Raw genomic sequence first — 21,692 nt, 5'->3', positions numbered from 1 at the left:
ACGTAATTATCATTTTATTTTTCCTGAGACAAGGGGCCAGGCTGGACTGTAAGGAGGGGACCAGAGGAGAGCTATTCACCACAGTAAGTGTGCCATGTTGGGCCAGCCAAATAGACATGCGCAGTTTGCATGTTCACTACCCGGCTGTGTTGCACAGCAGATTGGAGCAAATGCATAGGCTTCCTCTCCCAGTCTGAGCGGTGAAACAGGCTGCTCAGACCAATCACAACGCTGCTGTCATGCTGGTGACAGCAGCTTCATGATTGGCTGGGAGCCAGTGTGCACCTGGGAAAAGGACGGAGGGAGACAAACGCGTCTCCCCTCGAAGGTAAGTGTCTATTTTTTTGTTATTTAGTTTTACTTTTAACACCTCCCCACACCTTCCCCCACCCCTATCCAGTCACACCCTGCCCCGCCCGTTTAGTGGCAGCCGCCACTGAGAGCAACTACCATGAGTCTTTACTTAATAGCAAAAAAATGCAGTCTTGCCTGATGGTGGCAAAGGCTCTCAAGATATGTGAGACTAACTGGGGTTATGAACACAATGACTTGAGTTTAGACTTGCAAAGCAAGATGTGCCCTGTTTTTTTTGTCAACTCATCCCTATAATCTCCAAAAACAAGGAAAGTGGTGGCAGTTGAATTATATCAAAATATTGCATTACGTACCTAGAAAATTATACAGTATGAAGTGAAGAATATTTCCATCCCTTAATACTACATTATGGATTCATTGGAATTATAGTTTCAAACGAAGAAACTATTTATACCAGTGTTAAAATTAATGAGCAAATACACCAGCTGTATGTCTCCTCATTTCCACTATGCTTTTCTCCTGTTCCTGTTCCTTTTCCTTTAAAGTAACATGGTTGCACATGTTCAAAGCCTATCAAAAAAATTATTAGTCAAACACAAATTATTTATTGTATGCCCAACTAGATCAACAAGCATTTGCAATGCATTAGGTGTCGCATATTTCAAACAAGTTGTGTCATCTTTTGACTTCGGTGCCCACAAGCAAAAAACAAAAGAAAACGTGAGTGGAAACTGAGAAAAGACGACTTAACAAAATAAAAGAAAGTTAACTTTAAAAAATAAAACGTTGCAATTTTGTTTGTCCTGCTGGCCACATTTTTGCCAGTCACAAGCCTTCTGTTTGCAGGGCACTGGAAGTTAAAATTAACAAAATAGTACCTTGATCACATTGGAGGCAGCTAACAGGCACTAATTAAGTTGAAATTAATTAGTGCTTGATCCCTGCTCTACACAAAGGAATGGAAATGATGCCAGGCTTGCCCTGATGAATTACAAGGCTGCAAATAAGAGTGCCAGTCAACCCAACAAATGGTGAGCGACTGGCAGGCTCCAAGCCCTTTACTGAATACAAGAGTGTCTCGAATGCGAGACGCATGTGCTAGCGCATGCACTCGCAGGCTCGACCCTAAAAAAGGGATGCTATCAGAAGGAAAACTGATCTCCTCAATCTATATCTTTTGAGATGCAACAGATCCTTGCTTGTAACAAATACTTTGTGACTTCAGGCAACTTGAGTCATGTTCTGTTATTTGGCGATAAAAAGGGTGTCCTTATTTTTCCAATAGATTTCACTTAACGTTTTGGTCAATAGGAACACACTAGGCAAAAACTGACCAGCCAATCTTCCTCCATTCCATGTAGGGATTAGGCGATCCAAAATACTTTTGTCTAATTTTGGGTACATGTTGATGCTGCTTTCAGAGATACCATTCAGGTGTCACAAAACTATCTAACATCTAAACTTGGGGGCAGTTTTATGAAGCTATCTGCTCACATCGTCTTCTAAAAGTGCATAGTATAGAGTTGAACCTGAACGTAGGCATTTTGATTCAAATAAAGTTAAGATATGTTGCCTGAAGCAGTTTGTGCCTAAAATCCCTCAGTAGTATGTAAAGATTCTTTGATAGTTAATTAGATGCACAATTTCTTCTCCTAGAATGGCCTTGACTTTAGACTTTGTTTTCTCCTATTTGCGAGATGTGTAGATTTCAGTGATTTTTCTACTGCTGTGCTTTAGGATCATTTATTTTTTTGTAGACTTTAATTTAGACTGTATGACTAGAGATTGGAAGCCGTGCTTTCATGGTTGCCACAAGCCTGGCTGCCTAGGTAGGGAAGTAGGCTCTTCTGAAAGAACTGCATTAGATTATTTTATACAGGTCCTCAAGATGTGAGCACCCAGCAGATTGTCATGGCTTTTCCTCTCCTGTTTCCAGTAAATCCCCTAAATAGTCCATTTCCATTTACTCATAACAAAGTTCCAAAATTGGATCAATGTCTTAAATGGGATGTGGATGGATACTAAGAAGCATAGTTCAAAAGAAAAACTCCTCAACAATCGTGGACAAATGAGATCATTGATCATATACTATAATGATCAAGTGACCTTATATCCCACCATGCCACTATGCACCACGTATGTCGTGGAGCTTGGAATTTCATACCACAAACATATTTTGGTTGCAAGTTGCAAATGGCCAGTTACTTGCAGCCATGCCATGTAAGAATAATAGACTTACAACTCTGTCAAAGCTTAAAATGAATGGGTTTGGCAAAGCCATTGGAGTGGCTAGGAGGATGTATATGAACCGAGGAAGAAGTATCATTTAGACAGCCTTTCATCGCCATTACTGATATTGTCCTTTCTACTGGAATTACTTGGATTTATGTACATTGGGACCACTAATGGAATACAGACTTGCACATGTTAATAGACCTACCAAATGAAAACTAAACTATTGAGCATCCTTTCCCATAGCAAAAAGAGCGCTTAGCATTGAGTACATAGAGTAAAGTGACATCTTTGTAAGACACAACATGTGTATTGGATGGCCCTGATTGCTTTATACTAATCTCACTGCACAAGTCAACAGTTCACTGGTCAGAGCAAAAATGTGAGGTGACAACCCACATGGCGTGTCAACATGGCAGCTATTTGTGAATAAGGAACTGAAAACTTTGAGCGGGTGCAAATGTATTTTTTTGCCTGAGACAAAATATGCTACTGCAGGGAAGCGGTTCCTTTTCTTTAAATGCAAGAGCATACTCCAGATAACAGTCATTACCTTGTGATTAGGTTGAGCCTACTAGAGAGCACATATGGTGTCTATTGGGAAGCATACAGGGGTTGGGAGCGCGAGTGTTGCCTACTATTGGCTGGCTTTGTATGTTAATCTCATTTGCCTGCTTCTTTGTGTCCCAGCTTTGTCTGTCTTGTGTTACTTCCTCCCGCAGTGCCTATTTACAGTCTCATTATCTGGCATCACTGCTTCTACTGCATTCTTTTCAAGCACTACTTTTTTCTTGCGTGAAGAATTTCATTAAATTATGCTTGTTTTTGAGCTGTCTCCCTCGAGTCTTTCTCCCTTATTCTGTGTTGCTCTTGGTTGCCCAAATACTTCTAACCCCCCCCATTCTTCTTGCGCTTGCTTGTGTCCTCATCTTCATTGCTTCCTCCCACACGCTCTGTGTTGCTTTCCCCCAAACCCTGTGTTGCTTTCTCTTCTGCCCTCCCTCCTGTTTTTACATCCCCCACCCCAGCGCTTTCACATTCCCTCCTGTGCCTTCTGCAGTCTAACTTTGATTTGTAACCAAAAAAAATACAGTCCCCAGCGTCATTTTGTAGTTGCATACATGACTACTAAATGACATGTCTGACACGTCAAATGTTTTTCCTCTTTTTTTAAAAAAAGTTAGCCATACCGCACAGCTATAGGGCACGAAGGTGAGACCAATTGACTTTCCCATTGCTTATTTTTAAGAGTGCCAAGTGGCTTTCAAGGTTAGCGTTTGTGGATTGCTGAACAGGACACTTCACTGAAAGAAGTATGTTTTGCTTCACAACGAGGTTTTTCTTTTTTTACCCTTCCTTCAATTACCACATATTCACTTGACTGACTTTTAATACTGTTAAGAGTGTTGAGCAGGCAGTTGGAGACTGTATTCTTCTGAATGTGGGAAAGAACCACAACTTTTTCCCAAATAAAACGCCCTCGCTAACTTTTTGTATTTCCCAAACCAAAACAATAATTAAAAATGTTACTGCTTTATTTTGGTTCAACTGCACTTCAGCTCAACCAAAAAGTTATTTTGTACTGGATTAATAACATCAAACCAGTCTGTTGGGTTTGTTTATCTTTCTGGAGATAAAAGGCAATAAAAGCAGTGTTTTCATCTTGAAGTGCGATTTTATGGTATCAGGTTGTACAACACGTATTTATGCAGAAACCAAAGGCTTTACAGACTGGGCTCCGTCTTGTTTACACTCACAGGGTGGTTGTTTTAAGTGTAAAATCTGGCTCTCAGGTGTCTAAAGGCATCCTTTGAAAAAAAAAGTTATACCTGTAGCTTGCGGTCTTCAGTTTTAACGCTTTGAATCATATGTCAGAGCTCACGCACCCGCGCTGCCTTTGATGATAACGCAATTAGATGTGAATATCTCGGAACATGAAATGCTCATTAAAGTTTTGCAGTGTATTGCCATTTTTTTTAATTTCAAACAAAGAAGCATGAGGCACAGGCAGCCGAGAGAAGACACCTAATTCTGTTGTAGACACTAAGGATGTTTTCTTGAACGCTGAGTTATACCCATATAAATATAGCTTTACAGAATCAACTAGTTGGCACATGTTTGCTCCTGTTTCAATGAGTTGAATCTCTAACTTGACGTCTGGAATCATCTTACGATGCAGAAATATATTTTAGCGAGGGCTAAACCAAAATGTGCCTCTGCTGTGAATCCATTACTTATATAGTTATGCCAGATCTGAAAGATCACCTAGAAGAGGGTGTATTAGGGACCAGATAATGTTGCCAATTTCCAGCATAATTGCATACCATACTCCAAACCTCATTTGAAGCAAGTACTAGTATGGTATCTGATTTTGCATCACTGTCTCTCAGCCTGGGAAGCTCTAAAGTAAACATATTCTCAAATCTATCAGTTTAGTGGTTTACTTTTCTTTTTTCTTTTTTCTCGGGTGTTCTCTTGGACATTTGCTGCGTAAATTCACCACACATAAAATGTTCACTGAGCCCACCCTTGCATTAATATTGCGCTCTCAGTATTGGCCTATGGAGACTGCCTCCACCCTTGGCCATAGCTTAATGGGGACTGACATTTGGGTTCACCGTTTGCCCTTCACTTTTGATAGCATATTCTGATGCTCATCTCCACCCTTTACATTTTGCCCTTTAGTCAACGGACACTTCTTTTTTTTGCATAATGTATGTTTTATGTGAATTGTAGGTACTTTTCTGTCTCTGTAATTGTAGTTATCCCTGCTACCCCATGACAGGGCTGGAAACTGACTGTTCTGTAGCTGTTTAGAATTCCTTGCTTTACACACCATTGAAGTGTACTAATACTGGACATACCCCTTTCTATTTTGCCCCCTGCATTAATGGCCCATTTTCTCTTTGGAAATGTTGTTTTTAACGATATTGTAAACGGTTCCTGTATGAAATGTGTTTTGCATAAAAAAGGAGTAGAGTTTTAATCATGGCAACCATTGCTATTTTTAGAAACTAATAAGCATATTAACAAATAGTGTAGCTTGCTTTGTAAAATAACACATTGGCAGAAGAAGGATAATTCAGTACAAGCAAAGCAAGTGGGTAAGCGGAGGAGCACGAATGGCTCCATAACCAGAGATAAGGAGGGATAGACTGAAACAAAAATATGTGTAACAACCTTAGTTAAGAAAGAACTATAATCTCATTGATTACAAGTACATACTATAAAAATAAAAACTATCTCCGATGGTAGTGTATCTTTCAGGATTGTACTCATTGTCTCATTCTGAGTGTCACAGTTTAACATCAATAATGGGTAAAAATGTTGTCTGCACACAATTCGAAATTACTGAGTCATCACACATTGGTCTCGGTCCTGGATTTGTGCCTGTACAGAATTTCTTCTAACGCCAAAAGGAATCCGCACGTCCAAAAAACTGTCCTCAAATATGATTACTGCGGGGTAATATGCGTCACACAGATTGCTACTTGGTACTTACCTCTTTGCGTACGGGAACATTGGAAATGGTGCGAAAATCAACTTGATCCCTTGATGTAAATATATTTTCCTGTGGTGGGTGTTTTGCTTAATTGTACAGGGTAACTCAGAAAGGTGGGTTCAGCTGGGTCAAGCATTTATCCGTAATGACCAGGCTGTGAGCCCTGCTAGTCAAGTAGAAACTCATATTATGTATCGCTTGTCATAAGTAGGTTTTCAATAGATCATGAAGCAGACAAAAGGCTTAAATTATCAACAAGAAGACATCTAATGTACTGAAAGCATCATTGAAATTTGGTGAAGTATCTTTTTCAGAAATTATTCACTTGATAAATGTGGATAGTTGTTGGTGCATTTGTTTCACAATTCCAACACCTATTTGTATCAAGTAAGCAGTAGTAGTTCATTTTACATAAAGACATGGTGCTACACGCATTATACTATGAAATCCTTTTATTTGTTTTTAATATTATGTTGGCTACTAGACCACTGGCTTGCAAATAATAGACGACCTCACTCCTCTTGGCTTTTTGTCTGTAAATTTGTTTTAGGAAAGGTTAGCCTTTTGGCTAGTGTATGTACAAATATTTAACTTTCATATTAGTATTCGTAATAACGTCCATTACGTCTCATACTACGTACACTTTTTTTTTAGATTGTTAAAATCTATTCAGATTGAGAAATTAGCAAATTATTGTGAGATTTCTTCTCAAATACCAGGCCTGTGTTTTTCTGTTTTCTTCTGTTGTGCCTCCGTCCTCATAAGCACTACTCTGCTGGGAGAATCTTGTACCAGGACACCCAGTTCCCAATTATTATTGCATTCTCGAAATATCCAAACAATGAGTCACTCAGTCTGCATCCCTAAAACCAATGTGATACTAAGTTAAGAAATATGATCTGATCACTTTCGGAGGCATGTAGACCGGTTTCTCTACCCAATTTCGATATTATGATTAGTCATAATAGATGCACAGGTGTTAATCGAACTTGACTCGCTGTTGCGTTAGTAATAGCCATTATGTTCTGGTATTGGCGAATGTTGGAAGGGGAAAGTTGTGAGGTGGTTGCTGCATAAAGAAGAAATGAACTTTCCAATCAGAGCTGGCATTGTATTTTTCTCAAGTTAGTGATTGAGTTAATGCTCAGCCCTGGTACGTAGACTAGGTAAGTAAAGCCTCCTTCTTTGCTAGGCAAGACTTTCTTATTCATGGACAATGATGACTTTTTGCATGTTGCCCCACCATACATGTTTGTATTGAACATAATTTTTAGGTCTGGCCTGACAGAGCAGCAGTCGCAAGATGTAATGTGATCAACCTAATTACGAGCATCTGATATATACTTCTAGTTGAAGATTCCTTACCTTTTGAATTTCACCAGGTTCATTCTGGACTCAGAGATTTTTCTTGAGCAGTACCCCTGCGGGCCGTTACGTGGCATTGATTGGCTCTGCGTCCGTTGTCCGTGTCATCCACGCTGGACATGATGTCACTGGTTTTATATAGGTGCCACCTTGGCATGCTGACGTCAGTTCTTTTTTTTTTTTTTCTTTCCGCGCCAGTAAGCGCTGATCCCAAGAGATCTATCCCTTAGTAAATTTTTGACTGGCCTTTTTGTTGAAGTTTTTCTTAGTTGAATAACTCCTGGAGCATCGAGGATATCCTCTAAGAAGACTGAGTTCAAGCCCTTTGGGTCCTGTCATAGGGTGATGTTGGTGACAGATCTGCACCTTGTGTGCCTTTGGTGTCTGGAGCGCAACTATGACCCAAAGTCATGCTTCAAGTGCCGGGCCATGAATCTGAAGGCTTTGAGGGAGCAGTCCCTAAATCTGATGGTGGCCCGGCGCTCGGCTCTGCGTAAGTCCCGATCTCGGTCAAGAGGAAGGTCTTGTGAACCCCCCTCCCCCCTTTTCTTCGTCCCACTCTGAATCCTCAGGACATTCGGGCAAGAAGAAGATAAAATGTTCTTTGACTTCACCCTGTCCATCGGCCAACGAGACGAGGGAGAGGTAGCATTGTTAATCAAAGCTTCCATCTGTGGAGCCTGGGTCTGGGCCTACTTTGCACTTCCCTAAGTTTCCAGGAGCCAGAACGACTGCTGCTCAGCTTAGAGTTTTATGAGGCCATGCGTCTCATCTTTGGGCAGTCCAGCTCTGCTGGCACACCTCATACCTGCGTTTTGGAAGGGGCCCTTTTGTGTTCCGCACCTTCGGGCTCAGCTCTGAGAGGCACCTTTGCATTTGAAACAGCACCGGTCATACCACTTTGACGTTCCCCGGCGCTGGTTCCGACATCAATGCTCCTGGTGCCACTCTTATCATCATTGCCGACACAGAGCCAGGTGTGCATCGTACGACACCAAATCCGGTGCCAGAAGAGGCCTTGCCCTCTGTCAGATCCTGAGTCTTATTATTATTATGTGCTAGGTTTCTTAACACAACACCCCACCCTTGAGAGCTTGGTTATCCAAGCCTCCACTTCGCAGGGCGAGTTCCCTTACACCCATACCCCCCAGATGGGGAATCCAAAAGGGTGGACACCCTTGAGAAGATAATGTTTTCTTCCGCCAGCTTGGCTATGCAGTCAGTGAACACCACATGCCTTTTAGGCCGTTATTTCTACATGTTGTGGGATATGGTGCGCAAGTGCTGCCACGAGTCCCGGGAGAGACCCGGTCTGTACTTTCCCAAGCAGTTGCTGATGGGAGAGACACAGAAAAGTTCATCATCCACTATGGACTGGACTCAACTGACTCAGAGTGGCAGAGCAGTTGCTTCAACAGTGACCTTTAGGCACCACACCTGGCTTTTTGTGGGCATTTCCAAGCTAACCTTATGGACATGCCCTTTGATGGCACCCGTCTCTCTGGAGAGAAAGCAGACTCTGCGCTTAAGTGCTTCAAGGATTCTCGTGCTACGGCCAAGTCCTTGGGGCGGTCCCTCGTCCACCTCTGTCTACTTTTCACCCCTTTTGCGCCCCTATCCCTTCCCTCCCTCCCAACACACACACACCCACCCCCACCCCCCCCCCCCCCCCCTCCCTTGCAGCTTCCTTCAAACCTTCCTAGTCTGACAGTTCCCTACCAGGGACCAGTCAGAGGCAGAATCCTCCATCATCTACTCCACTGGCAGTTAATCAAGTCAGGCAGGTGGGTTTTGCAGATAGTCTGAAGAGGCTACTCCCTCCCCTTTGAAACTACAGCTCCTTCCCTGCCACCATCCTATGATCGAATGATAGAGGGTCACTTGGCAATTCTAAGAGAGGAAATTACTGCTCTCTTGGCCAAGGGAGCCATAAAGATGGTCCCTGTGCCAGAAGTAGGTAGTGGTAGTCATTCCCGCTACTTCCCAGTGCCCAAGAGGGACAAGGGCCTCCATCCTATCCTAGACCTTTGGTCCCTCAATCTCTTGCTCAAGAAGAAGTAGTTAAAAATGCTCACTGTGGCTCAGATTTTATCTACCCTGGACCCAGGAGACTGGATGGTAGAGTAGGACTTGCAGGATGCTTATTTTCATATCCCCGTCCTGCCCATCTACAGGCGTTACTTGCAGTTCACGAAGGGCCACAAGCATGTTCAGTTCACTGTGCTCCCTTTGGCCTTACCAGTCTCCCTTGGGTGTTCACCAAGGTGATGTCGGTGGTCGCAGCTCATCTGCGCATGTCAGGGGTTTGTTTTTCCCTACCTCAACGAGTGGCTGTTGAAGGCAGGCTCTCCGCTGGCTATTGTCTCCCTCCTCCTGACTACGGGCGTACCTCCTACATTCACTGGTGTTTACTATAAACGTGCCAAAATCACACCTGACTCCCTCTCAGACGCTCCCTTTCATCGGAGCTGTTCCTGACACAGTGACATTTTGGGCTTATCCTCCCGAACGGCGAATCCAGGATATTCAGGGTTTGATACCGATGTTTCAGCCTCTATCCTGGATTTCGGTGAGAATGAGACTGAGGCTATTGGGCCCCATGTCCTCCTGCTTCCTGCTAGTGACACATGCCAAATTTCATATGCAGGCTCTGCAATGGGACCTGAAGTTCCAGTTTGCGCAGCATTTGGGGGAATCTCTCTGGCATGGTCCACATCTCGGAGAGAACTGCACAAGATCTGCACTGGTGGCTAACAAACCACAGTTTGGCCAGCAGGGCTCTGCTATGGACACTTTCAAAGGTTACTTATCTGCTATCTCTGTGTTTGTGAGGTTGCCTGATCAACCTTCCTTGTTTAAGTCTCCAATTGTAAATAGGTTCCTTAAAGGCCATACTCATGTTTTGTCTTTCCCCATTCATTATGCCCCAATGGGATTTTAGTTTAGTGTTGACATTTCTGATATGCGCTCCTTTTGAGCTTCTACGCAATTGTCCTCTCAGGTTTCTGACTTTGAAAACAGCATCCCTTGTGGCCATTACATCTGCCTCAGGGTGAATGAGCTGCAGGTGTTCTCATCTAACCCACCCTACCTTTACCTTTCATCTACCCTGACAAAGTGGTGCTTTGCACTAGGCCTTTCTTTTTGCCAAAAGTGTTCATGCCCTTTAATGTGGGCAAATCCATCACCTTGCCTACTTTTTATGTACCCCCACACCCTTCTAAGGAAGAGTTGAGATTCCACCACCTGGATCCAAAAAGTGCATTGGATTCTATCTTGATTGTACAAAAGCGTTCCGGGTGGATGATCAACTTTGTCGGTTATGTGGGTGCGAAGAAAGGTCAGGCAGTGCAGAAGCGGGCCATCTCTCGATGGGTCGTACTCTGTATTAAAATCTGCTACGCACTGACCAAGAAACATCCCCCTGAAGTTTGCATGCTCATTCTACTGAAGCAACAGCTACGACCCCTAAGTTAGCACGCAGAGATCCAGTCCTTGATATCTGTCAGGTGAAAAAGTGGGCATCTTTGCATACATTCACTAAATACTACTGCCTGGATAGTCAGGTCCGTAGGGACGGGTTATCTGCCCATTCAGTCCTGTAAGACTTTCTAGTTTGATGTTGGTTTGCAGTCCCACCTCTGGGTATAGTATTGCTTGGGTATCTATTCAAATGGTAAGGAATCTGCAAATAGAAGTGTCTGTCAGATGAACAAGTTACTTGCCTTAATTTGCCTTATCTAGTAGAGACATATTCTAGTTGCAGATTACTTGCCGACCTACCCATCGTCCCTGCTCTGTGAACTGATTTCTAGAGATAGGGACTCCCCTTTCAGGGTCTTAATTTTGATGCATAAGTGTTCGGTGTTCTTCATGGTGCTGCGCTTCTGGCTTGGAAGGTCGTGAAAAGAAACTGACGTCAGCGTGCCGGGGTGTCGCCTATATAGGATCCATAATGTCATATCCAGTGCAGGCGACACCGACGACTGACGTAGAGCCGATCAACACCACCTAACGGCACGCAAGGGTACTGCTCGAGAAAAATCTCAGGCTCTAGACTGACGCCTGGAGAAATGTAAAAGGTAAGGAATCTGCAACTAGAATATGTCTCTACCAGGTAGAGTTTTACCGAAGGTAAGTAACTTGTTCTTTTAGGAGTACTACAGAGAGGGGCTTTGACTCAGTCCACACATTGTTACCAAAGGTACATATTTTGATTAGTCAGAAGTTGTGTGCTTCCATTCCACACAGCTGTAATTATTGTTAATTTATCCAGCAACCTGACCCAGGAGCACAAAAGTTCAGGCTTCCAGAGCTGGACCTTTCAGGGGCACACCCATGATATTGTAATGTTGTTAAAGTTTTTTTTTCTGTGGCAGCAGCACAGATTGGAGCAGGGCAGTTATGAGGAATGTATTGCAGTCTTGGCACCCTACGTTTCTGGCATTAACTTTAGGCATCAGAGTGCCACTTGGCGTTTTAGAGCAGTATGGGATGCCCAGTGCTACAGTACTCTAACTTGCTCGGTCAAGCCAGAGTTTTAGGTCCAGCTTGACGGGGCAACTATCGCTTGCGCTTATGTGGTCAAGAAAAAAGAGCTAGCAAAGTACTGTTGTGAGAGGGGCTTAGGCTACACCCACTTATTGGTATACCTGAGTACAGGGTTGGATTTGGTCACATTTGCATGCCTCCACCGAAAAGACTGCGAGTTTTGCACTTTTTGGCTTGTTGCAAAGCGTGGACTCCACGCAGCAGGACTAAGTTGGTTAAGGTAGCAAGGAAATGATCATGGCCGTAGGAGTGGTCTGTTTCTTATTAAATGTTATGATAAAGACACTAGACCTTATATATTTATTGTGAAAAGCATGTGTTAGTCAATAGGCTTGTAAGTGTGGGTAATTACTCTGTATGAAAGATACAAATAGGTACTTTTACATGGCATCTCAAAGATAACTATGGTAGGCAGTGCTTTTGGTGTTGCTTACCCCTTGTTAAACTGTGTATACAGAAGGTTTGCTCTGTGAGAATCCTAGTTAGGCCGTATTAGGAGAGATAATATTTCACTTACCCAGCTGTAATTTTGATTAGCTTTCCAATTTTATGGTTGTGTGTCTGATTGTTGCCTTGTGGAAGAGCTTATCCTCAAAACTGTAGACCTGGTGTGTGCTGAATATGCTGACAAGCTATAGGCTTGATTGGTGCGCTAGGAAACATTGTCAGATGCCATAGATCTGGTCGGCTTATTATGAAAACTTATGACAAAAGTAGTTCTTACTGCTTATTAATTGTGAAAAGCATTTGTTATAGCCAGTAAGTGTTTTAACCGTTGATTGTTATTGCATTTTGTTAGATGAAGTCTCAAAGATTACAGTAGCAGACACAAGTTTTGATGTTGGCCACCCACTCTGAGAAACCCGGAGGGTTTTCACTGTAATGATTGTTGTTATGCTCTGTTGTGACAGGCTGTATATTGGTTTGCAAGCTCTATTTTTCTACTTATTTGTAATTTCATAAATGTGTACATGATGGTTGACAAATTGTGTGCTTTTCAGTAGGCCAGCGTTGGGTTAGATGTAAAGCCAATGGCAAAGGCTTTATTGGTTCATTGGGAAAAGTCATGTTAGATTTCATAGATTTGATAAGTTTATTATGAAGCGTGATGACAAAGCCAGTAGGTGTGTCCTACTTATTGTGAAAAGCATTTATTGTTAAATCAATAGCTTTTAAGAATGATTTTTATTACACTGTGCAAAGCCTGTAGGAAGGTATTTTGTGGCATGGAATTTCACAGATTACTGTAATAGGCAAGGGTTTTGCTGTTGGTGATCCACCCGAACAATCTGTGAGGATAGAAGACAGCAATAATCCTTTTGGGGCTATTTTAGGGAGATAGTACTTTGCTTTACCATCTGTAATTTTGTAAAGCGTTTTACTTTCATGACTGTATACTGGATAGTTGCCTTGTGGAAAGCCTACACTCCATACAGTAGACTTGAGTTTCTTATTGTGACTTACGTTATAAGGGATATAGGCCTGATTGTTATTAAAATGTATGATAGAGGCAGTAGGCCTGGTATTATGATTGTGAAAAGTATATTTTAAAGCTAGTAGGCATTTAGGGGTGAGTTGCTATTTCTCTAGATTAAGCGTGTATTTTTATTTCTCAAAATGAAAGCCTGCAGAAAGGTAATGTGTTACATAGAATCTCACAGATTAACTTGTTAGAGGAGATCACCAGCACCTTAATCAAAGCCTGACTATCCACGGGTATAGAAGATTTGCAGAATCCTTGTCATGCCCTCTTAGGAGATGTAGCATTTCGCTTTGCAAGCAAGCTGTAATTCTTTTAATAATACTTAATTTTATGTCTGTGTTCCTGATGGTTACCTTGCGGGAAAGATTACATTCGAGACCTCGTTTAGCTATTGCGACAAGCTAATGAGAACAATCAGACAACTCATTGGTTCACTAGGAAAAAAATATTTTTTTCCAGTGCCATGGATCTCACCTGTTTATTATGAAACTTATGAAAAACACAGTAGACCTGACATATTGATTGTGAAAAACATATGTTAGTCAACAGCCATTTAAGGATAGATTGTTATTTTTCTGTATTAAAAGCCTACCTATAGGTATTGTGTTATACGAGATATCACAGGTTACTTTGATAAAGGATTTTGATTTTGGTTTCCCTCTCTGACAAACCCTAGGACTACACAATTTGCACTGTAATAATTCCTGCTAAAATTTGTTCTTAGTGTGAGACAGTAACTTGTAATTTAAAAAAACAAACATTTTTTTTATATATATAGTCGCTGAAAACAAAGAAAAGTTACAGGAACGTTATAGTTAGGAAATAGATTTTTAAAAAATCCTTAGAAGTTAACTGGAAAAAAAGTTACATGGATGTTATAGTTAGGTTCAAATTTTAAATGCACAAAGAAACTATAACTCGTGCCCTAAGATAACTATAAGTTGTGCCACCGCCATGCACAGTTTTCTTTTCAATAATGTTATTGCAACTGTTGCAGTAATATTATGAGTGATGTCATGGGAGAGGTCATTACTGATGTAATATGTGAGGTAAGTAGTGGTGCGTGGCAAGGGTGTGAGTTATAGTTACCTTAGGGCACAAGTTATAGTTTCTTGAAATTAGCATAAGTGTAACTGTTGAATTTCTGTGTTTTTGTGCATGGCCAAAGCCCCATAAACACCCAACCCTGCGCCAAGCATGTACTTCGTCAAGTGAAAGCAAACTGTAAGTTAGCTCCCAGTGGGCAGGCGCAAGAAAACTGCTCCCACTTCCTGGGAGCTGGCTTTTCATCGATTTTCCTGCTTGCTGTCAAGTTGAAAGGATTGCTCCCACACACAGGGAGCAGCATCTTTAGATGCTCCCTGAGTGCAGGTACAATGCCAGCTCCTTCTGGAGATGGGGAGCGGACTGGGATTGCAGGGGCTTTGAGGCTAACCCCTGTCACTGGGAGACTCGGACATTGTCGTTCTTGCTTTTAACCACTAGTAGTGTGTAAAATAAAATGACCTAGATGCTCCCCGCCCCATTTGGCCCTGCACATATGTTAGTGTTATCTAGCATCTCCTGCCTTTTTCCAGGATGATGAACAGCTTACTAAAAAGCCCCCGGGGTGCGTTTCTCAGCCGATTTTGGAGATATATTCTTGATGCACAGGAATATGAGCACATCTCCACTAAACAGAGAATCATTTACTACATATAATTAAGAGAAAGTCTCCTTGTTTGGTGGAGGTTCAACTCTTTGTAGTCTTGTTGCCTTCTCTACACGAAGATTTTGGTTAGGGCACATTTCCATATAAAGACACCCGAAGGAAAAATTATTGCAAAAATTAAAGACACAGAAGGTCACTTGAGACATTACCTCGTGGTCCCTTGCACAGCTGTAGTGTGGAATTTGCTCTATACATTTGCCCTAGGTAGCACTTACTAATTAGGCAGTAGAAAGTACTCCATTGTGGCCTCATTTTTGATAACTAAGCCGCTCAGGATGCATTCTCGCACCAGTGCTCCTTTCAGAGAAATTAAACCTCAGACCTTCCTTAGGGTGCCAAGAGAGGAGAAGGGTTGGCCACAGGGCCTTGCTGCAGACCAGGCCCTGCGGCCAACTCCTGCCAGACACATCTGAAGGCCATACATGGCACGAGGATTGAATACCTAGGCCTCAGGGACTGGCTGCACTCAGTTTAAAAAAAAAAAAAAAAAAAAAGAAATTCACTGAAAAAAACAAAGGTTACATGGATGTTATAGTTAGGAATTAGCATTTAAAAACCTTAGAAATTCACTGAAAAAAACAAAGGTTAGTTTAGAGGGTGCACGAGCTTTCTTAGGGCACGAATTATAGTTACTTGAAATAACTCTAACATCTGAATTTCTGTGGTTTTGTGCATTTAAATTGAGAACCTACCTATAACTACCCTTCGGTTTTTGCAATTAAAATATATTTTTATATATATATATATATATATATATAAATACATAGAGAGAGAGATGTCATAATTGCCACTAATTTAATCAACAGTGTGCCTCATCCCATGTGACCACTTCCTCTAAAACACAGTCATTATTGAATGCTGTCATCTGTAGTGTAGCATTGTTTTGCCAATTCAAGATGGACAACTCTTTGGTTCTAAACTTGGCAGCCATGCTGGAATTTTCAAACCATAATAAACCATTTATTATCTCTGCTATGTTTAGTTTCGTTATTGCAAACATCTGCTTTTTTAGGTGTCACCTAAGGCAGCTCATGCACAGTCTGTTACGACATATTTTGTGCTTACAGTCTGCTTAAAGCCTACCCAATACTTACCATTGGTTGGGTGCATTGTCACTCTCATATACCGTCTTCTAATTTAATTGCTTGTGCAGGCTTCACTTTCTTTTCTGTGGTTTGTCTCTCCTCTGGAGCATGGACCAATATGTTATGTCCTTCCACTGCTCTGTTTGCAGGTGCTGTCCTAATGGGCATTTTTCCATTTGTATGCTCCCCTCGTGTTCCTCTCTCTATCCATTTGCTCTTCTTACACGTTGCTTCCATGTGCTGTCAATCTTGCTCCCTCCTGCCCTTTTGTTGCTTCTCACACACCTCCTGTTTCTCCATCCTTGTTACCCACCCAGGTATTACCATTCCCCCTTATTGTTTATGCTTGCCCATCCCCTTTCGTTGCTTCCACCCCATGCTACTTTTATTTTTAAGCAATCCTACTCGGATCAGCAAACATTAAAAAAAAAAAAGTACTTATGTCATTTTTTTTGTGTGCATGGTTGGTGCTTGTGTCTACAAAATGAGGCGGCAGACTGCAAATTCCTTCTTTTGTAAAAGCCATGCTGCACAACCTCATTGATGTACAGCATTACTAGATTTATTAATCGAGCAGACAGTTGCCAAAGGCAAGACCTATCGCTTATTCTGTTTGTCCCCCAGATGTTCTTGGTTTTGTGTGTTTTTCTATTGCAGTTGTGCCAGATAGTGAGTGGATAGATGCATGAGTGACAGAGTCCATTTTCATTTGTAAGCCAGACCTTCTGGCATTGCCAATGTTTACTCCAGTTTGATTGAGAAATAGAAACTAAAACCACTCAGCTTGCACAGGATGGAGACATCTTCCATCAGACTGTATCCAAATCTGCATCACAATCACTCCAAAATTATGAACTCCTGGATCAATCCGTGCGAAGAATGGTACTAAAATATTCAACAATTATCACAAACGTTCTGGAAGTTTAATGCAAACCCTCTAATGTTGCTCCTTGCCGCTTCTGAAGCGCTGACCTCCTGAGTATGTGTTAACTAGCGATTGTAGAAATTGCATGCAAGTGTCATTGACACCTGGTAATTGAAAGTATTTTGAGAAACATGATTTTTGGGTGGCATTCTGGGTTTGCTGTTTGAGGAATGTGATACTGGCAATCTAATAGACCGCATTTAGCTGCTGTAATGTTCTATAGAAAAGTGTTGCACGCATTTTACCTGCATCACCTTTCTACTTGAATGGAAAAATATATTTATGAAGATTAATGACTTCACATTCTTAATGTTTTTTTTTTTTTAATTCGAGATGGCTAAAACAAAGTCTGCACTTAGAATACAAAATGTCCACCTTTTATTTTTATTTGCAGGAACTGAATTTGCTGTTAAATTTGCAACAGGTACTAAATAGCTACTTTCCGAAAGTGGTATCAGCGATCTCCGACAAGTTTCACTTAAATATCATAATAATTAAAATGACAAAACCTGGTAGAGTTGACTTTAATGTACATTTTTAGTAAACCTAATGTTTGTTAGTATTTTTTTTTTCTTCAGATGATACATCGAAAGATGGTGAACTGGACCTAAATGGAATAGATGACAGTGAAATAGACCGGGTAATGTAAATGCTATTTTTATATCTTTAATTTCTCCCATTCATCTCAAGTCTCTTCACTTCAAACACCACCTTGTTGCTGTGCGTTCTCCTAACGTGACAGAAAAGCACCTTCGTAAACCTTTCACTTTTTTCCCCTCAGTTGCCCCTGCCGCCATCACCTCCCTGCTATTATGCCCGCAACCCCTTTATTACAGGGCTTTGTTGCATGCAAGCTAAGTTTGCACTGTATAGACCTTCTTCAGATATATACACATTCCCCTCAGTGGTGTTTAGTTTGGTTCTTCTTATCCACCACACCTCCAAAATATAGTTGTTGTGATTTATGTGATTTATACATATACAAATCACTATTGCATCACAAGCATTCTGGTAAAAGCATTGGCAAAGGCAGTAGGTATTGTATACTAGACCTATTAGCTTTGTCAATGATATTTAGCCCTGGTGACAGCAGCGCGGTTGCTGTGCAACATGGCATCTTTTTTTCTTTTAAAAAGTGCTATGATGTGGCAACCACGTCATTTTGTAAGGGCTCACCAACATGCGTATGTGCGCTTACAAAATAAGCCAAACATTATTTTATGTACAGTACTAAATGGATTAGTAAATAAATAAAACGTCGCTCCTAAAGCGTTTTTCATATTTTTGCACAATGGTTGCTTTAAAAAAAAAAAAATCATGGAGAGACAGGTCCAAGGCAGGGAGCGGACTGGAATGAACAACACAAAGGGCTCGGATGGGGGGAGAATGGCACAGGCAAGAGATGACAACATGGAGTGCGGGGGGCAGGACATGATGAGATAACATGGGGCATTAGGTGGGGGGAGGGAAGACTGTTAACAAGCCTCCGGGTACTGAGTACACATAAAGTTTTTTTTTTTTTTTTTTTTTAAAGTATACTAATGGAAGTGGCCAGTCACTACTGGTACAGGCTAGTATGAAAACCAGATCAGAATCATCCTATGGCCGATGCTTCCATTGTGCTGCATGCCAAAGTTTAGACAAATATTGCATGCTACAAATGTACACAAAACGATGGCATTAACACGGCGGGTGATGGGTTTACGAGCACTGCCCTGTATACTTTTCAGAATCTACAGGAAGAATATCCCATACCAACAAGCTAGTTTCCAAATTTTAATGCTACAGTAAAAGTATTAAAGCCAAGTGGCCATGTACTGAGGGACATTTTCCCACGCATTTAGTCTTCGAGTCACTGCTAGAACTAGACAGCACTAGTAGAGAACGGCTTCACTCGCGCTCCAACTTTTGACTAATGCCTACATTCATTAAGAACAAGATGGACTACAAATTTAGAGGAAGCAAATTAGAGTATATCCAAACAACATATCAAAAAAAGTCAAACTTAAATTGATCCATCATAATCTTTCAGCTATCAGATAAATAAATAATGTAAAATGTATCAAACCACCTGCAATATAAACCCAGAGGAACAAAGCCAACCACATTTACTTGTTTTAGTCATGTGCCTCCTGGGTCAGCAGGGCCCCATCGGGTTCGAAGCCAGTGGCTTCGGCCTTGGCCCTGTTGAGGCCCTGGGATCTGATATTGGATCTGTACTGACACCGGTTCCACACAGTCTGCCTCCTCCGGCGCCTGTCCCGACATCGACGCACCCACCTCCCCTCCCTCCCATCCCCCCCTCCCCTCCCACTGGTGGTGTGAGCTCCATCCTCTTTCCGGATGATCCAGAGTCGGAACAACATCGTACAATGCCGATTCCGACTTAGACAGCGCCGACACAGCCCAGATCAGTGCCTGAGACATATTTTTAACAGCCAGGCACAGGTGAGGAATGGGAGGGGTCTGAGGACTCTTTAAAGTATGGTTTGTAGCAGCACTGGTATGAGGATCTAGGGTAAGCCAGTGGACTGGATACTTCTCCAGATACTGGCATGCTCTCACCTCCTTCTGGGGATACGAAGGAGGGAGCTTCATATGCAGTGGCTGGTGCGTAGAGCAGCTGAGGTCTTGGACCTAGATTTGCCTACAGTGCCAGTCAGGACCAAGCTTGTGACGGAGGTGCTTCAGCCGGGGGTTGCTACATCGGAGCCAATGTTACCCTTCATCGCAGCTCTTGCTGATGTCCTGCTGGGGACGTGGTCCAAACACAGCACGGGGGCTCCTGTAAGTAGGAAAATCAGCTGCCGCCATTGACCAGCTCCTACTGACCCTAGTTTCCTCACCTAACACCCCACCCCGGAGAGCTATGGTGGTCCAAGCCTCCACTTCCCGTAGTACCTTCCCTTCTGCTTCCCCGGATAGGGAATCCAAGAGGCTGGACCAACTTGGGAAGAAGATGTTTTCTTCCTCCAGCCTGGCATTGAGATCCGTAAACACTATAGGGCCGTTTTTCCCATACTTTATGGGGTACGGTGTGCGTACGGGACACTCTCACTCAAGCTGTCAAAGATGGGAGAGATGCAGCCAAGTTTACGAATCGGTGTGGTTTGGACACAACCGACTCGCTGGACCGGGCGATTTCATTGACAGGGGCCCTTCGACGCCACGCCTGGATTTGTACAACTGACTTTGCGGGGGATGTCCAGTCAAACCTGATGAACATGCCCTTTGATGGCTCACGGCTTTTGTTCAAGGACTCTCGAGCTACGTCCAAATTCTTGGGGCTCTCCGCACCTGCTCGCTAGCAGTCTGCCTTTCGAGGCCTCAGAAGGGGCATGGTACCACGCCACCCGCAGGTCACCACCGTCCTTCATCATCGCAGCACCCAGTGCGAGAACGAGGTAGTGGTATCTTTAGGCCCAGAGGGTTTAGCTAGGGGTCGGCCACCAGCCAGCCACCCTCTTCCACAGCGCGCAAGCCTTCCGAGTATGGTTCTGCAGGACCATGTTCGCCTAGTTGGAGGGAGGATTCAATTTTATCTCCCTCATTGGCGGCCATAACATCGGACAAATGGGTCTTGCAGATCATACAGAAGGGCTATTCCCTCCCCTTTCAGTCTATTCCTCCCTCTATTCCTCCATTGAAAGAACGGCTGACGGAGGATCATTTATTCTTGCCCCAAGAGGAAGTTACAGCCCTCTTGGCCAAGGGAGCCATAGAGAGGGTCCCAATGTCAGAAGTATACAGTGGTTGTTATTCCTGCTACTTTCTGATTCTAAAAAAAGAACAAGGGTCTTCACCCTATCTTGGATTTAAGGTACATCAATCTCTTCCTCAAAAAGCTTGCTCAGATCTTGCTGGCCTAGACTGGATGGTAGCTTTGGACTTGCAGAATGCGTATTTTCATATCCCCATCCTGCCCACTCACTGGCGTTACTTGCAGTTCAAGGTGGGCCCCGAGCACTTTCAGTTTACCGTGCTCCCCTTCAGTGTCCACCATGGTGATGGTGGTGGTAGCAGCTCATCTGCGCTGGTTAGGGATTTCAGTCTTCCCCCTACCTCGACGACTGGCTGTTGAAGGCTCCTATGCTCCAGGCTCTCGTCAACCCCCTTCAGATGATGGCGAACCTCTTGCATTCACTGGGGTTCAATATAAAAATGCCAAAGTCACACCTGACTTCCTCTCGAAAGCTCCCTTTCATCGGAGCCTTTCTGGACAGAGTGCAGTTTCGGGTTTATCCTCCCGAGCAGCGAGTCCAGGATATTCAGGTTATGATACCGATGTTTTGGCCTCCATCCTGGATTTCGGTGAGACAGACTCTGAGGCCGTGGGGACTCATGGCCTCCTGCATCCTGTTAGTGAAACATGCCCGTTGGCATATGAGGTCTCTTCAATGGGACCTGAAGTTCCAGTGGGCGCAGCATCAGGGAAATCTTTCTGACACGGTTCAGATCTCGGAGGGAACTACAAAAGACCTGCAGTGGTGGTTAGTAAACTGCAATTGACTCCTCTCCCTTCC

At 42.9% G+C, this 21,692-nt stretch overlaps 1 protein-coding gene across 2 annotated transcripts in view; it reads left to right on the top strand.

The window, feature by feature from the left end:
- The window catches only part of BRF1 (BRF1 general transcription factor IIIB subunit), an 870,857-nt gene that overhangs the window by 655,009 nt on the left and 194,156 nt on the right, over positions 1 to 21,692 (top strand). For both annotated transcript variants that reach the window (XM_069207335.1, XM_069207334.1), the window contains exon 12: positions 17,748 to 17,809. In XM_069207335.1, the coding sequence (XP_069063436.1) occupies positions 17,748 to 17,809 (62 nt within the window). The remainder of the gene's footprint in view (positions 1 to 17,747; positions 17,810 to 21,692) is intronic.

The sequence above is a fragment of the Pleurodeles waltl genome, chromosome 9 (assembly GCF_031143425.1).
Source record: "Pleurodeles waltl isolate 20211129_DDA chromosome 9, aPleWal1.hap1.20221129, whole genome shotgun sequence".
Taxonomy (NCBI): Eukaryota; Metazoa; Chordata; class Amphibia; order Caudata; family Salamandridae; genus Pleurodeles; species Pleurodeles waltl.
The sequence above is the reverse complement of the archived record's forward strand: the minus strand, read 5'-3'. Positions and strand labels throughout refer to the sequence as shown.